The 15916-nt window shown below is 40.1% G+C and overlaps 2 protein-coding genes across 2 annotated transcripts in view; one reads left to right on the top strand and one right to left on the bottom strand.

Moving 5' to 3' along the window:
* Positions 1 to 15006, top strand: part of PTCD2 (pentatricopeptide repeat domain 2) — a 475022-nt gene extending 460016 nt beyond the window's left edge. Inside the window, exons 10-12 of the mRNA XM_050793582.1 lie at positions 5179 to 5292; positions 10730 to 10997; positions 11083 to 15006. Coding sequence (XP_050649539.1) covers positions 5179 to 5292; positions 10730 to 10954 — 339 coding nt within the window. The 3' untranslated portion in view covers positions 10955 to 10997; positions 11083 to 15006. The remainder of the gene's footprint in view (positions 1 to 5178; positions 5293 to 10729; positions 10998 to 11082) is intronic.
* Positions 1 to 15916, bottom strand: part of MRPS27 (mitochondrial ribosomal protein S27) — a 1100726-nt gene that overhangs the window by 124434 nt on the left and 960376 nt on the right. The gene's annotated exons all lie outside the window — the stretch shown is intronic.

Raw genomic sequence — 15916 nt, 5'->3', positions numbered from 1 at the left:
AAAAAACACAATCCCACTAGTGCATGTAATCCACCTCTGGATTTAGATTTCTCATCTCCTTCCATCCTGGCCTATCTCTCACAGTTATAAGAATCTAGTAATGGGCTGGGTGCGGTGGTTCATGCCTGTAACCTCAGCACTTTGGAAGGGTGAGGTAGGTGGATTATTTGAAGTCAGGAGTTCAAGACCAGCCTGGCCAACATCGTGAAACCCCATCTCTACTAAAAATACAAAAATTAGCTGAATGTGGTGCATGCCTGTAATCCTGGCCTACTTGGGAGGCTAAGGCAGGAGGATTGCTTGAACCTGGGAGGTCAAGGCTGCTGTGAGTGGAGATCATGCCATTGCACTCCAGCCTGGGCAACAGAATGAGACCCTGTCTCCAACAACAACCGAAAGAATCTAGTAATGATTTGATTTCTTTTTTTTTTTTTTCGCCAAATGAGAAGGTGCTTGGTGGAGTTAAACATGAGCTTGCTGAGCATGAGATTGTCCATTCCCAATAGGAGGAGCAATGCAGGGCATGGTGAAAAAAGCATGTGCTTGCCACCAGGCAGCAGGAACAGCTCCTTTCCTCTGAGGGCTGGAAAAGAAAGTCAGCCTATGGATGCAGTGGGATGGGCGTGTTTCAGGCAAGGACTCCGCAAGGAACCTTGAAGTGATACTGAGTATGAATCATCCTTTCTGAACTGCGTCACAGAACTACCCACTGTCGGGAAACTTAAAGATAGTTTCAGTGTTTAAAAATTCTCAGGAAATTATTTCAAATGTTCAACCCAAATTTCTCATGTTGCAATATAAGCCTATGTCATCTTCCTCGGGGATGATGAAAAAGATATGGTTGCCATTCTCAAGTTTAGTAATCTTTTAGATTCTAGGTGCCTGTTAGTAGAGCACAGTTTAAAAAATGACTGCATGGACCTTACCTTCTCCAAGGCTGACTCATCTGCTTGAAATCCTTAAAGGCAACTTGTTAATTATTGAGCAATGGAAACTGACAGATAGGCTGAGTAGAGTCTGTTTAGTCAGTATTCACAGAAATAAATGAAACTTTTTTTCTGATGTGCTTTAAAAATTAATGCCTTATGCTAAAATCTTTTGCTGCTGTCAATTGAAATTTGAACTTACAAATTTTCTCCCTAACTTAATTGTTTTATTAAATTGTTCCTGTTACCAGTGTGACCCAAAGGGCCCAGTTTCCTATTTTCCCAGCTAATTCTTAATACGTACTGCGTTGTTTTAACAGATCTCATCAAAACACATGTATGTTGACACTGCCTTTTCAGCCTGAATTTGTCTATAAACCTGGCTTGTCTACAATTGGAGATCCACTTTGGAATTGAATTTACCTTGCAAGGGAATTGACAAGTGGTTTTGCTGCTTTTGTCATTTATTTGTTAATATGGGTGAATGTCTTAATGCCCCTTTCTCCTACCCACTTAGGTCACCCTACAGTTCTAGCTTATGCTGGGAAGTCTAGGGTGCACAGGGAGGAAAGGAGACAGGACTCATTTCTCACAAATTCCTTCGTGGCAGCATCTTACTCATATGTGTGAGTTAAGAATTGCATTTGTTTGGGAGCATTGTAGTCTCCAAAAATAAAAATAAAAGCCTATACAAATTAGAGCCTTTATTTTTCTTCCATGTGGAAAACGAGTCTGGTCCGTCCACGCCTGGTGTGGCATTCCATGATGTCATCAGGAACCCAGCCTCTTTCTATGTTTCTATTCTACCATCTTTAACACGTGACTTCCATTCATTGCATCCCCGGTCCAGCAAGAAGTAGGAAAAAATGGGAGTGAACAAAGAAGTTCATCCCTTTTAAATATGCTTTTTCAAATGTCTCATCCAGCAACTTGTACTGGTGGTGTTATTGGCCAGAACTTAATCCCATGACCACACCTAATTGCAAAGAATACTGAGAAATAGTCTTTGAGTTTCATACATACATGAAAACATCTATTAAGGTTTGGGTGTTCTGTTATCAAAAAGGGAGGAGAGAATGGATATTGGTTAGAAAACTGGCAGCCTCTACCACATTATGATATTCTACTTCGAATATAGCAAACCTAAAACAAAAATAAAAGAAACAAGAAATGTAAATTTCTGCATCTTCAGGGCTTCTGTTCCCTTTTTTGTTCAAAGGTATCTAGTAATGTATTTCCTGATGCCTCAGAAAATCAGAGGCAGGAAGCACATGTTCTTTAAATAGTTTTTCTTACCAAAATCTCCCCTGTTCCTTACTAACTGAGTTTCCCAGTCTTTTGTTTGAAATCTGTAAGATTAAGGCAATGTGCTGTACCCTACTTTCGTTTTCTTTAGCTGAACCCTGAGACTGGTTTGAGATAAGCCCCTAGCTTTAAACTTTCTCTTTGCCTTTTATCAGTAACTGCCTCATGTGCATTGCCCTTCATCAATGTATTTTAAGGTAGTGAGCCTTGTTTTTGAAGTCCCTACTGAATCAGAGATAGTTGCTGGAGGGAGGAAGAGAAGTTGGGAAAACTTAGGAAGAAATATTGAAATCTCCCAGGGAGCACATCGTTTCTAGCAGAGGGCTCTAGAAGGTTTATTTTTGTAAATTGCTGGGGGAGCCAAGCTCCTTTTCTTGTTTATTGTTATTGAGGGTTGGCCGGGTGCCTTGTACTACATAGCATTGCATTGAACAAGGTAGACTTGCCTTTGCCTTGGACACCACCGTCAACCAAATTGGGATTGGCTTTTACTAACAAAGGTATTAAGAACTGTGAAGAGTCAGAGATTTTTTCCCACTTGGAATCTAATGAGTTAGCCTGCCCCAGTTTCATGGATGCTAGTGGAGTATACAAGACAAAGAGAAATAAAGGACAATTTATTGTGTAGCAGTGGCCAGAATATTAGCATCTTTGCTTCAGTTACCTGAGCCCCAGTTCCTGCGGGGAGACATGAAAAGCTCTATGTGCCTCTTGCACACATAGCAAGTTGCTTTCAAGAGAGGAACCCTGAGCTTAGAAAACCCAACTCTCTTATGATGGCCAATAAGCATGCCTGTCCTTTGCTTTGGATGTGACACTGTGTCTGTTGTCCACAAACATCCTTGAAAAGGTAGTCTGGAATAACAGCAGTCAGTGCTTTTTCTCTCAAGGCGTGCAGAAATTTGAGCGACCCATGGAGAGTTGTCTCCCAAAAAGGGTGTGCTCATGATTTTTCCTGGGCTTTAGAACACTGAATTTAAATTATGTTCTTTGTATTTAGTCTACCTGGGATCATTTCATTCTGTTCTTCAGAACCAAAGACAACCCCTCATCCTGATAAGTTACTAAACAAATACAAAATGTTACCAAATAGACTGGTGAGAAAACAGCTGGTTTAATATAAGAAAGGTAAATCTCTTCCAGGAAAACTATCTTTTGTAAGGATCAAGAGCCTTAAAATATCTCTATGCTTTGACTTAGTAATTTCACTTCTGGGAATCAAGTCTAAGACATTACCAGTTTTTCAAAGTACATATGTACACATTGGTCAGTATAATAAAGTATGGTATATTTCCATGATGAATTGCTATGTATGTGTTAAAAAGTGAGGTTTCTTTTTTCTAATATTAATGCTATGAGGAATAAATGTCTATTGTATAGTAATTGACCAAAAGTAGAATCACATTTTGGGTTTGGAAGATTTATACATCAAATTATAAACAGTGGTTGTAACATCAGTTGGTGAATTCTCAGTTATTTGCACTTTCTTTAAACTTTTTCTTGAATTATACTAGTGAATATTGGTAATTAGGGAGGAAATGTGTTTTTTCTTGTGTTAGTTGAACCTATCTGGTGGAAGATAGGTGATAGTGTCATTTTGAAAGCACACTACAGCACCCAGTTTTGAAAGTTCATTAATAGATAGTGTAAATAGGAGTGCCTCATTAACATTTCCACCAGCTTCCACTCTATGCCTGCAGTAACCTGTGTGTCTGCAACTTCCTAACAACAGAAAATGCTGAAGGTACCATTTGCCCCTAGCCAGTTCTGGTTGTCCGTTTTCACACTGCTTTAAAGAAATGCCAGAGATTGGGTTATTTATAAAGGAAAGGGGTTTAATTGACTCACAGTATCACATGGCTGGGGAGGCCTCAGGAAATATGATCATGGGGGAAGGCGAAGGAGAAGCAAGTATCTTCTTCACAAGGCAGCAGGAAAGGGAGAGAGCAAGGGCAACTGCCACTTATAAAACCATCAGATCTCATGAGAACACACTCACTATCATGAGAACAGCATGGGGGAAACCATCCCCATGATCCAATCACCTCCCACCAGGTCCCTCCCCTGACACCTTGGGATTACCATTCAAGATGAAATTTGGGTGGGGACACAAAGCCAAACCATATCACTAGTCTTATGAGACTGTCTGATTGTCTTATCCTCTGAATCTAGAGGATGTAGAAAGGAGGAAACCAATATTTTTGTTCGCTGAGTATACTGGTATTTTATTTAATGTTCATAAAACCCAAAATGTGAGATCTAAATCTATTTTCCCCATTTTACAAATGAGGGCATTTAAATTGGAAGATTAAGTACCAGTCCAGAGTCACTTAGCTCGTACTTGCCAGTGTCTGGATTTCAGCCCAGGTATCCAGGCACCAAAATCTCTGCTCTCTCCAGTGTTACCCTTAAACAAGTTTTGAAGTTGTAGGCTTTTTTTGTTTTTTGTTTTTGTTTTTGTTTTTGTTTTTGTTTTTTTTTGAGATGGAGTCTTGCTCTTTTGCCAGGCTTGATTACAGTGCCACAATCTCACTGCAACCTCTGCCTCCCAGGTTCAAATGATTCTCCTGCCTCAGCCTCCCAAGTAGCTGGGACTACAGGTGCGTGTCACCACGCCCGGCTAATTTTTGCATTTTTAGTAGAGATGGGGTTTCACCATGTTGGCCAGAATGGTCTCTGTCTCTTGACCTCGTGATCTGCCCACCTTGGCTTCCCAAAGTGCTGGGATTACAGGCAAAGTTGTAGTATTTTGACTAACTATTGGAAAGCACACTTTGGCTCGTGAGCGTACATTTAAAGCACTTTTTTGAACTTGTGCAAGCAAATAAGGAAGTAGGATCAAAGCAGGGTAGTTGCCTGTAAATGAAGGCTTATCTAACCAGGTGCATTTCTTAGCATTGAGACACTGACTAAGTCTTGGTTTTGTTTGTGTCTTCTTAATATTCAGGTTATAATCCATATCCAGTCAAATGCATTGGAAAACCTGATAGAGACTCTAACAAATGCTGCGGAAGGAAATTTATCAAAATTTGTGAAAAGACATATGTTCTCAGAGGAAGTGGTGAGTATGCAAGTGCTGCAGAAATCATTTGAAAGTGAAAGGACACTCTTAAAAATGTTCACTAATTTCTCAATTCTAAAGCTTACCTTAAAGAAATTGTCAAATATGGCAGCTTCTCTGTTGTTCCTGTTTTAAGACTTCCATGTATATGTGCAAAGATTTTTTTTTTCTTCCAACAGAATATATCCTCTGAAATTCTAGGAAACTTTTTCCTTTTACCTTATTCTTTTCTCCACACTTTGTGTTCATGAGCCTTGGCTCCCTTTTCCTTCTAGAGGACAATTTTACACATTTTTCCTTTTCACTCAAGCCTCCAATACCTTCTCCTCACTTTTCACTCTCAGTTGATCACCTTATTTCTTGTTTCATGGAGAAAATAGAAGTAATCCAAAGACAATGACTGCTACATGGACAACCTCTGGCCCCTTACCCTATATACCCGTGATCCCATGACGACTGGATACGCCTCTCACGCCAGCCTCTCCAGTCGTGCACTGGATCCCATCCCCTCTGACCCACTCCGCAGCATCAGTCCAGAGGTTGACTCACTCTTTTGGGCATCATCAGTATCCCCTTCCCTGTGACTCCTTCTTGTCAGCAAATAGTAGGATATACTATCTCTCATCTTAAAAAAGAAAAACAGTCTTCTATACAAATGAAAAGACAGACCATGTGTTTAGATAAGAAGACCTACCCTCATAAAAACTCAGTTTTTTTCAAGTTACTGTGATAATGTAGTATGACTGCAATAAAAATATCACTCTTTTTTTTTTTTCTGTAAAGGTTAGTTGAACAAACAAGACTAGCTAGAAAAGCCCTGTGAAAGAGGGGCAGTAAGAGTTGCTAGGTCTAGCAGATCTCAAAACATGTTAAAGTTTCTACAATGCAAACTGTGGCTTAGAACATGAATAAGGCAGCTAATGGGACAGAATAGAAAGTCCAGATAGAGACCGAATTGCAGATACAAATTTAGTGTAACATAGAGGCAAGCATCTCAAATCAATCTAAATGGATAGACTAGTAAGTAGTACTAGGATAAGTAGAGAGCCAATAGAAAAAGATACAGTTGTATATGTTCTTATACCACAAACCAGGATACATTCCAAATGGATGAGAATTTAAATTTTTAAATTGAAACACACAAGTAGTAGATATAAACATTAGTAGATTATTTAATGTCCTGGGAGTGCAAAAACTTAGCTTTCAGTCAAAATCCAAATCAGTAAAAGAAGTGATAAATTTGACTAAAAAATGTGAAAACCTGTTTTTTCGTGTGGCAAAAAGTCCACAAGCGAAGTCAAGAGGTAAGTAACAAATTGGAAGAAAGTACAGTTTTTAATCATACTGACAAAAGGCTAACTAGCCCTAATATTTCAAGAGCTCTTTTTGAGGCCAGGTGTGGTGGCTCATTCCTGTAATCCCAGCACTTCGGGAGACTGAGACAGGCGTATCATGAGGACAGGAGATCGAGACCATCCTGGCCAAAATGTAACCCCATCTCTACTAAAATTATAAAAATTAGCTGGGCGTGGTGGTGCATACCTGTAGTCCCAGCTGCTTAGGGGCTGAGGCAGGAGAATCGTTTGAACTAGGGACCCGAGATTGCGCCACTGTACTCCAGTCTGGGGACAGAATGAGATTCCATCTGGGGGAAAAAAAAAGAGCTCTTTTTGAAAATTCTGAGAAAAGAACCAACAACCCTAAAGAAAAATGGGTAAGAGATGTGGATAGAATTTACTAACAATGAATCGTGAATGGCCTTTAAACATTAGAAAAGATTCTCTTGACCATATCAAGAGAAATGCAAAATAAAACTACCCTATGATATTTCTCTTGAATAGAAATCTGCAAGTTTGCCAGCCTACTTGGTTGGTGAGGCTCTGAGGAAATGGGCACTTTCATCTGATGCTGCTAGAGGGAATACAGATTGGTACACTACAAATAATTTCACCCTTTGACTCAATCCTCCCACTTCTTGGAGTATATTCTAAAAATATACTGGCAAATATAAAGAAGTTGTATGTACAAGGCTATTTGTTGCAGGCCAATTTGTAAGAACTGCAGACTGGAAAAAAGCCCAAATTTCCATCAGTAAAGGACTAGTTGTACAAATTAGGGTCTGTTCGTACAAAGGACTGCCATGTAACTCACAGGAAATGAGGAACAGCTACATCATACACTGTTACGGATCACCATTTATATGGATCACTTAAATATGTTTTTAAGTGACAAAAGCAAGATGCAAATGGGTATGCGTGGTATGCCTTAAGAAGGTAGGACCATATAGTTATTTTTATACATTTACATTTTTGGAAAACACTACGGATGGAAAAAGCAAAACTTAAGTGGTTATGTTGATTTCTTTTTCAGATCTTTTTTTATAGAAATACTGCTGATTTTTGTATGTAAATTTTGTAACCTGCAGCTTTACTGACTTGATCAGTTCTAAAGGTTTTTTTGGTTGAGACTTTAGGAACCACAGTTAATTATTATGCACATTTCAGAAATGCCAAAGGAGTAGATTTTTAATGTTTCACTGCAGAAAAAGACACATTGGTAGGTGATGAATAGGTTTATTAGCTTGACTGAATCTTTCTATGGTATACACATAGATTGAAACATCACATTGAACTTTATAAATTTACACAATTATTATTTGAGAAAATAATTGACAAATTATTTTTTTAATTTACTTAAAAAAATTAAGAAATAAAAGTTTTGAAAGTGAAAGTGAGGGATTGAAGCATGACTTCTCCAAGTGTACCTTGTTTGTATATTTAACTTAGGAACTATTTAAATGTTTGCAGAACTATAAAGCAGAGTTAAATAAAAACGAAGAGAAAAAGCAATTCCTAAAAATGGAAAGTGAAATGAAACAAATGAACCCATGTGTCACATTGATGGCTTAAGTACACAAATTGGAATTCTTGTAGGTCATTTGAAATATAGTAATTTGTATGTCTCTCATAGCATGTAACAAGGTGAAAGAAGTGTAAAAAAATTGTACATTATTGACAGTGATCATGTTGTTAGTGATAATACTGATATTGTCATTTTGACCAACCAGGCGACCTGTTGGTTGGTCCTCCCTTCCTCCCTCATTTCTCCTGCCTCTCCCTTTTATAGTTTGGTCCGGGCTGCAGCAGGATTGGCACTAGAGGGCAGTGGCTGCTTCCTCCTCCTGCTCAGTGTTGCCTTCCCAGCCCTGTTCCATTTCCTCACTTCCACCCAAAGGCTTCTTCCTGCTGATAAAAGGGAGCTTGTCAGGAAAATGACTGACTGGATATGGTTGATTTAAAGCTTCTTTCTATTTGCGGTCTTAGCTCTGTGTAGACTGTGACCCACCCAACCCTTTTGGAGTAAGTTTAGCAAAGTAGGGAAAGTAGAAGCATGAACAGATTTTAAAGTGCATAGTTGTGTGTATGCGTACATGTCAAATGCAACTTCCGTTTTCTCAGCAGCATTGATGTTAACAATCATTCCTTAGACCTGATCCATCAATACATTGTCACCCATTTGTATGGCTAAAGCACCCAAACAAACTTCATATTGAAAAAATACTCATATAAGACTCTTTTACTTAGAAAATGAACCTCCAGTTCAGTGTCTTCCCTCTGGTTACTGTGGGACCACTCAAGGAACTGCTTGATGAGAAATGGATTGATTCATGTAATTCCAGTAGCTTTGGAGCTAGTTCTAAATATATATGTGTGAGATTGCAAGTGGAGTCTTATATTGTAAAAGTCTGCATTTTACAAATGGTGGATTTAATGTTTATGCCAACAGTTATTTAAAATGTGTCATGTAGGGAGATAAGACTATAAAGTATCATAGGTGCTATTATACCACCACAGGACTATTGAAAAGAATTGCTGATTTATTTCTGTAGTTATGTAACAGAACTGTTACAGTTTTTAGATCAAAATTACCTCCAGCTTGGCATGTTTGCTCTGCTGCTTTTAGAAGCCATATGCTGCACGTTAAGTCATTTTCACCTTGAACATGAGGACTAAACGAGCTATTCTTTTTTAAGAACATTAAGAAGTGCTTAAGCTGCTTGTCTGCAGGTATAGTTGGGAACCGTTGTCACAAAGGAAGATGTGCAGGTGCAAATAGTGTTATATATTTGGAAGAGGCCAAAGGATTTGTTAGGAAGCTTCATCCCAATTCAATTCCATCAAGAAATGTGTTGAGATTCTACCCTTGATAAGGATTGAACTAAGTAAAATACTGATTTTATTCAGAAAGTAGCTTCACATTCTCCATTCTAGTTCACCCATTTTTGGGGTTAAATACCACCATATACTTGTGACTCTACTATGTATGCCTCTAGCCCAGACCTCTCCTTCATGTCCCAGACTTGTATATCCAACAACCTTCTAGACATACCCATTTAGGTGTTTCACAGCCATCTCAATCAGGTCCAAACAGAGCTCTTGATTTTCCCTTCCAAATCTCGTCCTCCCTGTCTTCTCTATCAGGAAATGGTAGCACCCATCATCCAGCTACTGAAGCCCCAGTTGAGAAGATAGCTTTGACTCCTCCCTTTCCTTCACCTATTCAAAAATTAGTCCTTTCAGTGTAAACTCCAAAATATACCTCACATATGTGTACTTCTCCATCTTTTCTGTACCTTTCCCAATCTAAACTACCATCCTTTCTTATATGGGCTGTGGTGTGGGCCTCCAGAATAGTCTCCACATTTCTGTACACTCCAGTTCATTCTCTATGTAACTTTTTAAACATAAATGAGATCATATCCCACTTTAGATGCTCCGATGGCTTTTTTAGAATAAATTTCAAAAAACTTACTGTGAAATGTATATAAAGCCCTATATAATTTGGCCTGCCTCCTCCTGCTCTAATCATTACATGGAACAAAGTTGATTCCACTGGTGTATGACCTCCTTTACTTGGTGTGTTTCATTATATATGATGTGTTATTTGAACCCCCCTTGTATATTAGGTATGATTTTCAAGTACTAATTTTGGACTTTTTGTGTAGCTTTTGGAATCCCTCATAGTAATACTTCCGTCTGTGTGCCCCACTACCCTGGTTTTCACCATTTTAGGTGTATACATACCATAATTTTTTTTTAAAGACTCACTCTGTCACCCAGGCTGGAGTACAGTGGCATGACCACAGCTCACTGCAGCCTCTGCCTCCTGGGCTTAAGTGATCCTCCCACTACAGCAACTAATTTTTAAAAAAATTTTTTGTACAAAGTCTCACTGTGTTGCCTAGGCTGGCCTAGAAATCCTGTGCTCAAGTGATCCTCCTGTCTCAGCCTCCAAAATTGCTGGGATTAAGGCATGAGCCACCGCATCTGGCCTACCATACATTTTTGTTCATTTCCATTTCTTTTTCTAAGAGTTATAGTAAGAACAAGGAAGAAATCTTGCAGAGATGTAATGATCTGTTCTTGCTTTTTTCCAGCTGGCCAAAGTGAGGGAAAAAGTGAAGGATGTGCCTGCCCTTGTGGCCAAATTTGATGAGATCTATGGGAAACTACACGTCAGTGGCCAGGTCACCAATTATTCTTTGGATGCTGTGCTCTGCTACACCCCCAGGGACAAGAAATCCCACACATTGCTGTTAAACAAGAGGATGGTCAGCCGTCGCACCTTCCGGCCACTCAACCAGTCCCTGTTGGCTGAGTAACCCTGGTTTCAGTCCACCTATGGATCTGAGGGGCCTGCTTCTAGTGAGTTATTGCCTTTCCTAAGAAGTCAGGCATCGCACTTCAGCAGACACTGTACTGACACTTGGTCTCCTCCTGAAATTCCCAGATTCACTGAATGGTACCATGCCGACCTGTGAGAAGTTATGTTGCATCACTGTGAAGGTCTAGATGCAAGCTTGGCTCCCTCAGAAAGGCACTTCCCTTTTGCACTGCTGAGGATCTTTGAAGGAACATGGTCAGTCTCCAGTTCAGCTTCTGGCACCAGAGTGGAACCCAGTAAGCACCATCAGGAATGAATTTCACTACAACTGTGGACAACTCTGATTTTCAAGGGAGTAGTTAACTTGCAAATTACATCCTTGCTGAATTCAGGAGGTCTAAAACCCTACTCTACCATGTTAGAAAACAGCCCAGGATTTTCTCATTGCTCTGCCATCATATATATCTATGACTAGAGCCCTCATTTTTCCATCTGCAAAACAATAATGCCTATGTGTATTTGCATATAGATTTGAAATCTTCATTCAAGGTTCGGTAGGATCAGATTTTCTCAAAAATAAGATAAATAAGGTTCATAAGCAAACTTGATGGGATTGTGGTTGTTTTGTTCTCTCACCAGCACAAACAAAACCAGAATTTAGCCTTTAGGACTGCTGAGTAAGCCAAATTTAAATGATTACTGCTTTGATCATGGGTAAGCCATGTGCTTTTTAAAATAAGTGCCACTAAAAGCCACATAATGCTTAGGTTTCTATGTGGATAATATTTAGTCCTATAGTTTATCTTATTTGTTAATGATTTTTCTCTCTTGAATGCCTCATATTAAAAAAAAAAAATGTGCCATGAGAGCATTTCAAACCTGCTTCATACTTATGATGGTCTGAAATATAGTATGTGTTGAATTTTACCATATCTGTTCACCAGTGAGCAGAAGATACACAGTGACCCCACCTCACTTGCTCCTTTTGTTTCAGAAAGCCCAGAGGGTTGCTCAGACCTCAGGAGCTGTCTGCCAAGAGTGCTGCAGACTCTTCATTGCTACCTCCAAAACTAAGACTGTTCACTTGGTGGTTGTCTGAGGCAAGGATTATAGAGTCGGAAACTGTAGACTAGGAGGAGTCTCCTAATTAATTCCTTCATCTTTCAGGTGAAGGAAATGATCCATGCAAGAGATCCCTAATCTCACCTGTACACTGTGTCCCAGTGAGAGAATCACAGCGTCAGGTGTTTGCTGAATCCAGGTCTGAGATCACAATCCCACCTGAGGACAGGATCCACATAGGAGAGTCACAAATTGGCATAATTGATTTGTGGTAGAGCTGAGATTAGAATCCAAATTCCTAGTCTAGTACCTTCCCACTGTACCACATTATGTCTGCAGAGGGGAAAAAGGAGCAGCTCTTAAGAAATAGACTACTAAGGGCCCCCGTGACTGTGTGGCCCTGGGCATCCTCAGTTTCCTCATTTGGTAAATTGGGATAATAGTACCTACCTCTTAGGCTTCGTGTGAGGATGAAATGAGATAGGGAATATAAAGAAAGCAGATAGTGGCTGGCACATAGTACATGCAATATGTTTGAAACTAGTTAAGGAATTATAAAAACAAATGAGTTCTTCCTTCTCAAAAATACTGAATTTCTTTTCCTTGTACTCTGTGAAACACTGGACAGCCCCATTTAGAGAAACAAATTCTCTGCCCTCAGAGAATCCTAATTGTTTCTGTATGTGTCTGGTGTTTTGCACACACGCCAAAAAAAAAAAAAGTGCTTGGATTTCTCCACCTTCAGTCTTAGGGAATAATAGGGCATGCTTCCTGTCCCCGCAACTTACTCTTCATCTTTAACTCTCACAGTTCAAATGGCTCCAGTGCTGTGGGTGAGTGTGCCCCTGGTTGTTAGCTAACAACCATTCATTAGCAAAATAACCAAATTTTGTGAGCAGTAAATAGCAACAAGCTTCCCAGTCCCTGCTGCCCTGAGCAGCAGGTGGCTGGTGCTCAGCTGACTGGAAAAACTGGTCCATTCCACCTGTCCCAGAAACCTTAGTGCAGAGGTAACTAATATGCATAATGTTCACCCCAAAGTAATAGATAATTCTAAAGTCTAAAAAATTCCGATAAAAAAGTGTTCAGTATAGGTTATGATGGGCATTTCATTCTTTAAAACTCAGTAATTCCTTTGAAAAAATGGTGTTTCTTTGTAAGCAGTAGTTTGCCTACATCATTTACTTATTCTGTTTTTTTCTGCTTTGGGGTTTTTTTTTTTTTTTTTTGAGACATAGTTTCGCTCTGTCCCCCAGGCTGGAGTGCAGTGGTGTGATCTCAGCTCACTGCAACCTCCACCTCCTGGGTTCAAGCAATTCTCATGCCCCAGCCTCCCAAGTAGCTGGGATTACAGTTGCCCGCCACCACACTGGCTAATTTTTTGTATTTTTTTTAGTAGAGGTGGGGTTTCACCATGTTGGCTAGGCTGGTCTCTAACTCTTATCCTCAAGTGATCTGCCTGCCTTGGCCTCCCAAAGTGCTGGGATTACAGGCATGAGCCACCGCACCTGGCCTACTTATCCCATTAATGAAAATATTGGATTGGACAGAACATCTTATTCCTTAACTCTGTTGTGTGCTTTTGTAGACTGTTTTTACTTACTGTAGACATGTGTTGCTCCAGAGTCCCAAAAATCAGTATGGTGAGTTCAGCACAATTACTAGGAGGAGACAAAAAGATATCTTCTTAATTAGTTGTTATCAGGGATAGTTCTAGTTATTGATTGCTGTGTGGAAAACACTTGAAAACTCAGTGGCTTTAAATACCAGTCATTGAGTTATTTCTCATTATCCTAAGTACTGACTGGGCTCAGCCAGACAGTTCTTATTCAGGTTCTCATGCAGTTATAGTCATCATCAGATTGTGGCCGGGACTGGAATCATCTCAAAGGCTTCCTTAGTATTTCTGGCAGTTGATGCTAGAACCTCAGCTAGTGCTGGGGCTGGAACATATCTACATGTAGCTTCCCCACAGCATGGTGGCTAGGTACTAGGAGTGACTGTCCCAAGAGGACCAGGCAGAAGCAGTTACCTTTTATGACCTACTCTCAGAAGTCACATAACATCACTTCCACTAAAGTCCCAACGCCCCTCCCCACCCCCCGATTCAAATGGAGGGAGCATATATCCCATCTCAGTGGTAGGAATTTCAAAGAATAAATTCTGTGAAACTGTCATAGATAAGTCTGTTTTCTCCCCTGTTTAACTTCCTGAGGACCTCACATGCTTCTGGATAAAGCTCAGGCTCTTCAACGTGGTTTAGAAGGTCCTTCCTAATCTGGCCCACGTTTGTCCATCCAGCTCCAACTCTTGCTACTCTACACCCCACTTCCCTGCTTGTGGAATGGCTAATTCCTACTCATCCTTCAGGTCTCAGCTTAGACATCTTTTCATCTGAGAAGGCTTTCTGGTCTAGCTCACCTGGTTAGGTGAACACCCCATGTGCCTCATGTACCTCACTTATCAAAGCGTTTATCATATGCCTGTCACTGTCTGTTTTCTTCACTAGACTCAGGTGCCATGTCTGTCCTTTCTCTGTTTGCTGGGTGCCTAGCACAGTAGGGAATGTAACAGAGGATTAGTACTTATTTAACTCACCAGCTGATTTAACTATATTGTATAACAATGTTGGTGGTCATACTGGTCCCCCATGGACAGCTTTTCCTCTCTAATACCATACACTCAGTGCAGGGTTTGAATGTCCCCCCAAACTCATATGTTGAAATCTAAATCCCCAAGGTGTTGGTATTAGATGATGTAGCCTTTGGGAGGGAATTAGGGTGGTGCCCTCATGAATGGGATTTGTGCCATTATAAAACAAGCCCAAAGAAATTTGGTCGCCCCTTCCTTTAAGCGAGGACATGGCAAAAAGGCACTTTCTGTGATCCAGAAAGTGGGCTCTCACTAGACATCAAATGCTGGCGTCTTGTTCTTGGATTTCCCAGCCTTCAGAACTGTGAAAAATATATTTCTGTTATTTATAAGCCACCCGGTTTTTGGTATTTTGTTATAGCAGCCTGAAGAGACGAAGACAGCCAGTCCCAACCTTCCACATTTAGACCTGACTCCCAAGTTTTGCTCAGCCCACTGTGTATCCCTTCCTCCTCCCGACTAAAGTGTCCCCACTCTTTATCCTGTTCTGCCCATTATTCAAGGTCTAACTTCTGTCACTTTTTCAATGAGGCATTTGCAAGCTGTTTAAATCCTCAAGGATTCTCCATTCATTCACCATATCTATATTGAGCATCTACAAAGGACAAGGCACTACGAAAGACTCTTTACATGCCACAGGGAAAAGACAGACAAGAACTCTGTCCCAACACAGAAGATTTTAGCCTGCCACATTGACTCCCAGGGACCTTTTGGCCCATTCATTTGCTTGTTGTTTCTGTAGGAGGTGCTCATTACAGAGTGGTCAAATTCCTACTGAAGAATGGACTTGGCTGTGAAATAAAACAATCCTGGGCAATATTTGTTGATATTTTTGTTGAGGATGATTCAGGAAGTAAATACAAACTTTTAACTACTCATAATGAATATTGTTGGGATATTATAATGAGGAGGTAAGGATTTGCCTGCTACAATTCGGGTAGGCAAAAATGTAGGCTTCTCTATTTCTTTGCAGTCAACTAAAACTTCTTATGAACTCTGGTTATACTGAAAACAGGAGTCATGGGAGACTTGATCTTGCTTAAATGATATTTTAGTCTTTGATTTCTTTGAGGTAAATGTTTAATCTTTTTGCATATCTTCCTCCTACCTTTTCATAGCCAGGATGATAGCTGAGTATAAGGCTGTGGCTCTCAAACCTGAACATGCATCAGAATCACTTGGAGAGCTTGTTAAAATACAGATTGATGGGCCCCACCCCCAGAATCTGATTCCATACATATGAGTC

Source organism: Macaca thibetana, chromosome 6 (genome assembly GCF_024542745.1).
Source record: "Macaca thibetana thibetana isolate TM-01 chromosome 6, ASM2454274v1, whole genome shotgun sequence".
NCBI lineage: Eukaryota > Metazoa > Chordata > Mammalia > Primates > Cercopithecidae > Macaca > Macaca thibetana.
This window is presented reverse-complemented; position numbering and strand designations above follow the sequence as displayed.